The sequence below is a fragment of the Poromitra crassiceps genome (genome assembly GCF_964638095.1).
Source record: "Poromitra crassiceps genome assembly, chromosome: 7".
Taxonomy (NCBI): domain Eukaryota; kingdom Metazoa; phylum Chordata; class Actinopteri; order Beryciformes; family Melamphaidae; genus Poromitra; species Poromitra crassiceps.
The window spans coordinates 26410663-26418148 of record NC_139628.1 but is presented as its reverse complement, the minus strand read 5'-3'; the positions used below and the strand labels follow the sequence as shown (position 1 = coordinate 26418148).

Sequence of the window (7486 nt, the reverse complement as noted above, 5' to 3'; positions counted from 1 at the left end):
TGTGCGTGTGCGTTACCAGGAATGTATTGGAGCAGTGTCCACAGATGACTCTGATGCCAACAGGCTGCTGCTGCGGTTCAGGACTGTCCCTCCCGATGTGAACCGGGCCCAGGTTGATGATGCGTTTACTGGGGAGACAAACGAAACTCATTTAAATACAGTTACTGTAGGCTGCGTTTATACACTTGTTGTACAAACATACGTCTTGTCCTATAGATGTGTGATTTTGCTGAGATCTGATTCTACAGATTGGATTTTCTGATCACATCGCTGCATGTGTCCACATTACCCTGCTAGCCGGGCGCTCTTGCTCATACTGAGCGTCAGCGCCCGGGGACCCACGTAGCATTTCCAATCAAACCGCCGCGCCCCAGAAACTTGAAGTGAAGACACTATCCGACGCCTAACATCCTCCTCTTCTAAATAAATGCAGTTGCCGCTTCCAAATTGTTGCATAAAATCCACTTTTCTGTCTTTGAAAAACCAAAAATCATTCATCTGGAGTCAACCCGGACATACGACTCACTGTTTACTCACTAATGCCCCCCACACTTCCGGAATGGTATTGCAACTACATTTCTGCGTTTGCGCCAAGCAAGTTGCAATACCATTCCGGAAATGTGGGGGGGCATTAGTGAGTAAACAGTGAGTCGTATGAGCGAGAGCGCCCGGCTAACAGGGTAAGTGTCCACACACTTAACACTTCCCAACACAAGCGTTTGTCTCTCACCAGTAGGGTCTTGGACAGGCGATCCTCTGCGAAGTGACCTTGCAGATCAGCAGACAGTTACAGGGACAGCGGACATACTTCTTACCCACAGGAGCGTTCTTTATCGGCTGCAGAGAGGAGGGGCTAAGAATTAAAGACAGACAGTTTTCCCACATCCCACATCCCACATCCCGCCCTGAGGTTCTTCATGAATTATCTTCATTTTAGCAGCAGAAATACGGTCTGATTTTCACATGGGATGGAGGAAAGATGAGAGATCGACAAAGTAAACTCAAGACAATTTATGGGGGGAAAAAAGAGGCATTTCTGATGTGTCTCTAATCTTTGTGGCGTGCAAAGTGCTCTTCTGGTGACATAATGAGTCTGTTCTAGCATTTTAGATGACAGTATTTAATATTATTTCTTCCGCGCTCGGAAACGAAACAGAGTGCACTTGCGTCATCAATAATGCCTGCAGTGTATCCTTTAGGGATGGGTACCGAGACCCGGTACCAAACTGGCCCCGGGGCCGGATTTCGGGATACCGGAGGATCAATAAGCTTTCACGTTAACGGTTCTCTTATCGGTACTGTCTGGAGTGGAGAAATTAAGAAAATAGATTTCCTCTATAGGCTATATAATTGCTAAATAAACGTTACGTTATCCTGCACATTTTATCTCACCAACTCCGTAAGACAGGCTTATGATGTGTTTTTTGCGATTTCCGAACGAGAAAAGGGATAATCTTTTCCGCGTTGCTCTCCTTCAGACGAGAGAGACACACAGCTGCTGCTGCCAGTGCAGCCCGAGATGAGAGGAGTGGAGTGAGGATAGAGAGGGGGAGGGGCTGCTGGGCGTGCCACAGCACACACAGCACACATGCAGGGAACAGGGGGCAGGCAGGCAGATGGACACGCAACTGAGCAGCACAGCACACGTTAAAGAATGGCTGAAAGAGCGAAGCGGTCTAAAGTGTGGTTGTACTTCACTCGAGTCGATGGTGACAATTCACGTTGTCACAAGTGCAATAAAACCTTCGCTAGTAAAAGGTGGAAACACGAGCAATTTGTCTAAACACTTACCAAAGTGCATCACAGTCAAACAGAGAAATGCACAGTTTTTGACAAGCTACAGTAGCTCGCCCTCCATCATCTGTCAATGATGCCACGGTTGCGTTACCCAGTCTACCTCATCAGGTAACTACTATGTGAACGTGGTAATGATTAAGACGAGAGTAGTAAACATTTCCCCGCTGTTTGGGTGTGTTCATCATCATAAATACAGTCTGATATAAATCGTCAGGTGACGGTCATCATCTCAGTTGTCATTCAGAAATGTTACTTTCAGAGCAGGGGGGATTTTTATTTAGTGATTTGGGGGGAAGTACAGCAGACAGATACTGTCTTGCTTTATTTTTTATTATGCTTTCAGTTTCCCTAGCTGAATGTTGCTATTGGCACAGTGTGGTAGAAGGATATTTTAGGATATTTAAATTAATAATAAAAACGCACCCATTAAGATTTTGCTACTTTTTTTGTTAAAGCTAGTGCTAGTGGGAGAATGAATGAGGAAAGGATAAATGAGTGCCACCTAACTGTGACCAGGTTAATTTGTCTCTTTTTCCCCCCCTTTCTCCTCTTAAAAATAACAAAAAGAACCGACAACAACCAGTCCCATTTGTTTCGGGATTTTTTTCTCGTAAAAATAACAAAAAGTACCGATAAGAGTACCGTTAAAGTACCGGATCGATAAGCAGTATCGATAGGAGTACTAGTATCGTTAATTCCTTAACGATACCCATCCCTAGTATCCTTGCTCCATCACTCCATGTGTTGTCTATGTGGTTCGGAACAGTTGGCTTTCACCCTCGCAAGCGTTCCGTGGCCGTGTCAATTTCTAAGAGGTAAAGTCAAACTTGTCACAACAGAAAAGCCAGCACACAAAAAAAGTCCTTTTAGAGGTTTTAATACCTTAGTCTAAAAGGACTTTTTTGTGTGTGCTGGCTTTTCTGTTGTGACTTGATACATGTGCCCTGCACCGAAGTTACATTATTTTTTGGAGTGTGCTCGCTTTTCACTCTTTCCCAAAGTCAAACTTGTAAAATGTGTTTTCTGTTGTGACTTCAACAAAGAGACAGTTGGCCTGGCCATTTGTATTTCCACTGGCAAGTTGTTCCAAAGTTTAGTCCAAAAGTCTGAATTGAGCTTTGTTTGCGGATCAAAGCTCAGTTTTGTTCACTGGGAGACAGATGGAGCTCCTCCATATAATCAATACAAATTAATTGAAATAGCAGGAAGTGGGGGGGATCTTTGGTTTGTATATATATATATTAGTTAGCCTATTTATTTATCTAAAAATAACAATACTTTTATTTTCATTTATGTCCTTGTTTTTCCCTTAAATTATATTTAAAGTTAAAAGACATCCAGTATTTAAAAAAAGACACATTTTGCAAATGCATGATGTTGCCAAAGTCAATGAGTAATCACGTTAAATAATCGTGATCACAATATCAGTCACAATAATCGTGCTTATGATTTTTGCCATAATCGAGCAGCCCTAGTGTGTATGTGTGTGTGTGCGCGCGCGTGTGTGTATGTGTGTGTGTGTGTGTGCGCGCGTGTGTATGTGTGTGTGTGTGTGTGTGTGCGCGCGTGTGTGTATGACTCACCGTAGCTTCATTGCAGATGCCACACTTGACCACATGCTGGTGCGTCTTGCCCTCCACTGAGATGGCGCTCTGACAGACCCGGCAGCTGATGACCGGAGCGCTGCTGCTGTCCGGGCTGCCCTGCGGCGAGTAGGGGGGCGGAGCCTCGTCGGGCACCACCGAGCTGGGGAACGGAGCGAAACCTGCAGAAAGAATGCATGAAGAAGAGAATACATGAGACTTGACTTGGGTTCTGGGTGACTTGACTCTAATTTGTACTCTGATGACTTGAAAAGGTTTCTAAAGTCTTGACTTGAGATCTTGTGTTTGTGTAAATGTCTCAGATTGAAAGTGATGAGATTTGTTCCAGCAGACGACTGAATTTAAATGGTGTTTTCTCAATTTGTATGGAATGACTGCATTTATTGGTTGAAACGAATTATCGAAATCAAACTCATGATGCTCTTACCAAGTTACCATATTGCGCTGAAAAGTCCTAGATACAGTATTTAGTTTCTTTAAGATATTAAATTGATACTGGACTCTTTGTTCTGATTTGGTCTACATTTAGACTTGAGACATGAATGAGTTGGACTTGACTAGGCATTCCACATTTAGACTTGGGACTTGACTTAAGACAAACAATAACAACATGTTTGTGGAGAAAACAAAAACGGTGAATTTGTCGGCTCTCAGCAGTGAGAACAGGCTCGATAAGCGAATTAGTGATATTCTCCTCACAGCAGTATAGAACCACATCAACAACCTGTCGAAAACATCACATGATTAGTTATGGTTTGCCTTGTGGGAAAGCTTCTCTCCACTCTCCAGTTCCTTTTTAGTTGATTATTCACATCTCTCTGTGCTACCATCTTTTATCTTTTTTTGCAGGCCAACATATAAGCTGCTACTACAGTACTTCTAAATAGACGTCTTCACAGGTCCAAAATGACGGACCCGGGAAATTTGTCAAGACCCGGATGGACCCATCTATTATTAGAAAGCTGAGACCCAGACCCAGACAGACCCGATAAATGTCGGACCCGGACCGGACCCGAAGTCACTTCTTTTGAATGGACCCGAGATCCGTCCGGGTCCGGGTCGGGTCTTCGCGTATGCAGGCATACCCGAAGACCTCTAGTAGGTCCACGTGCTCATTTTTCTGATGTTTGTTTTTAATTAGTTATTTGACGTTATGAAAGCGGTGATTGACAGCTGTGACAGGCAGCCACTCACCGGGTCTACTCGGGTCCTATTGGACCCGGCATTTCACTGTCAGAGACTCGAGACCCAAGGCAAACGGACCAGGACCCAGACACGGAGTTACTTCTTTTGAATGGACCCGAGACCCGGTCGGGTCCGGTGCTCGGGTATTCGGACATACCCGAAGATCCTCGACTTCTAAATCCTTATATTACCTCAGCTTTTTCCACTACCACCAGAGTTGTTGTTGTTCTCAGAGTTCTCGTCAAGTAAAGATACCGATAACATACAGGGATTGCGAGACCACCCACAGTTATAAGCCACTGTAGAGGAATCATTATAGTTGAGATCTGCAGGAGCCAATAAAACATTATCTACCCGTCTACAGTATCTATTTCTGATCATTAGATCATTCTTCAGTAATACGTAAGCCAACGGGACGCCATCTTTGTCCGGTCAAAGACTATGCATAACACTCACTGAGACAGAGGAAGACGGGATGAAGTGATAAGAGGATTTGCAAAGAGGGAATAGAGAATGTGTGGGAGGACAGGAGGGAGAAGCAGAGACGAAGAGGAGATGAAACAAGGAAGTTAAAGTAAGAGAGCGAGATAATTAAAGCCCAGAGGAAGAGATAAAAACAATGGTAGAAAGATGAATCTAACATCGTCCATGTTTATAACGAAACCAAACCAGTGCTGTAGCCTAAGGTTAGTGATGATCATTCATGGCTGGGTGAACTCTGACCTCCAGTCAATAGGGCAAACAAGTACTACCACTAGAAAGAAAATGCAGATATACTATCTGAAAATCATTCACAAACAACCCATTGTGTAGTTAAATCAGCGTAATACTTACTATGGTGTGTGCACCCTGAATTAACATCAGATTTATGTCAGCCTAAAAACTCTAACGTTATTTCTGCAACTAAAAAGGTGGGTAAAGTGATTTTAGAGGATAATCCACCTCAAATCACTTTACCCACCTCCACTGCCTGTTTGAGACATAGCTACAGTAACTACATTGTTTACTGCTAACGTTAGTGAAACAGCTAAATGATAATGTCAACTTGTAAACGGGTGTATAATGCTATACTGTAACTAACGTCAGCTCAACGTGAAATTATTAACATTGACATTTTGTGCATCCTCAAATTTAACTATTCACTAAAATGCCATATCTAGTTCATCTTGCTAGCTAAGCTATCAGCTAGCTGACAACAGTCACCGACATACTCTGCGGTTTGGGCGGATATCCATAGGAACTGCCCCCGGGAGAGAAGCCGTTGGAGCCGTCATGCTGCTCGGACAACAGCGGCGACCGTTCCCCGTGGTCCGCCATGCCTGGAGCGTCTGGGAACGACCACAAGGACGGTCGGTGGCCGCGGGCGGGGAGCCCTCAAACCCGGGTAGAGCTTGCGTGGAGAGTCGTTGAGCAGATTCGATCTCTCTTGCTGTTTGTTTGACGTTCACATGACAGCGCGAGAAAGACGGAAGGAGGAAGCGAAACAACAAAAACAAATGATCACATGACTTGACCTGACTCACGGCTGTGATGGACGGGGCGCTCAGCCAATGAACGTGTTGGATGTGAGTGAGGAGAGGCATAACTAACCTCGCGTCACAAGGCTCTTCTGGCAAAACACTTTTTCTAAAACTGTATGAATTTGACATGCATATTACCCACTGCTTTATTTGCAGCTGTTGCGACCCAGAGTATGTGCACTTGCCAAATTTCCACCAGAAACCAGTAACCCATTTGTGTTAAAAACAGTTTAAGGGTTAAAAAGGTAGACTAAAAATCTTTCATTGTTTCAATCTATTGTGAAAGTTCTCAAAGTTAAAAGGACCGTGGATGACTTGTTATTTCAACAAGAGTGTATGACTAAATATTCACTGTGATAACTGCAGAAGTAATTATTTTGAGTGAATATGATGTACCCTTATTCAATTCTTCAAGATATGGATATGAATAAGAATGAAGACAATTTCTTTGTTTTATTGTTTGATACTAAGTTTCCTTGCTGCCTTAAAATGTTGCATTGGTTTAACTTAAAAATGTGACATATCATGGATCCAACTGTCATTTGAAACAAATATCCTCTCAAGACATTGCCAAAAATAGAAAACGCGTATTACATTTTAATTGAATAGAATTGCAGAGGCAACAGCTGTTCTAACAGGGATGCAATTCATTCATAACACTTGAAGATAACATTTCACACGTGTGTGTGTGTGTGTGTGTGTGTGTGTGTGTGTGTGTGTGTGTGTGTGTGTGTGTGTGTGTGTGTGTGTGTGTGTGTGTGTGTGTGTGTGTGTGTGTGTGTGTGTAAAACATTTTAAAATACTCAAAAGTGCAATTACTGTTGTGGTGTTATTATTGTTTGTGATCTTTGCCTTCAAAGGGCTCTCATCCCTTTGTGGCAAACTGTTACAAGCAGAATCGGAGCAAATTGTGGACTGAGGAAAAAGTACTTGAAGAGAGATCAACTTGGATTTACAACTGTCAACTTTTGGACCCACAGTGCAATCATTTGGCTTCAGAGCAGTTCGATTATGCTGTTTGGAATTCTAAAAAGAGGAGAAAATTAGCATAACATTACTCAAAGAATATTTCTCCATTCACTGCAGTTGTTTTGAAGAAGGCTAGCAAGCTCAGTGTGTTGTATTAACATACACTTCAATCCTCCAACTGACACATCCACTCTAGCACGCATGACTTGTCCTGTAATTTAAAGTATTTTCCAATAATGACAAATACAACTTTTTTTTTTACATCACATGATCCTGATGATGCCAGATTGAAGTGTAGTGCAGTGATTTTCAAAGGGTCACCAGGGGGCACTAGAGGGGCCTCAGCAAATTAATGGAAATGCTTAAAAAGCATCTTGGAAATGATTCAGGTATATTGGTTAATACTACAGC

The 7486-nt window shown here is 43.0% G+C and overlaps 1 protein-coding gene across 1 annotated transcript in view; it reads right to left on the bottom strand.

Annotated features, from left to right (window-relative positions):
• LOC310779849 (type I phosphatidylinositol 4,5-bisphosphate 4-phosphatase-A-like) overlaps positions 1-6016 on the bottom strand; it is a 9902-nt gene extending 3886 nt beyond the window's left edge. The window contains exons 1-4 of the mRNA XM_083640354.1: positions 5798-6016; positions 3381-3562; positions 731-837; positions 17-128 (exon numbers count right to left, since the gene is read on the bottom strand). Of these exons, the coding sequence (XP_083496480.1) occupies positions 17-128; positions 731-837; positions 3381-3562; positions 5798-5903 (507 nt within the window). The 5' untranslated portion in view covers positions 5904-6016. The remainder of the gene's footprint in view (positions 1-16; positions 129-730; positions 838-3380; positions 3563-5797) is intronic.
• Between the last annotated feature and the right edge of the window lie 1470 nt (positions 6017-7486).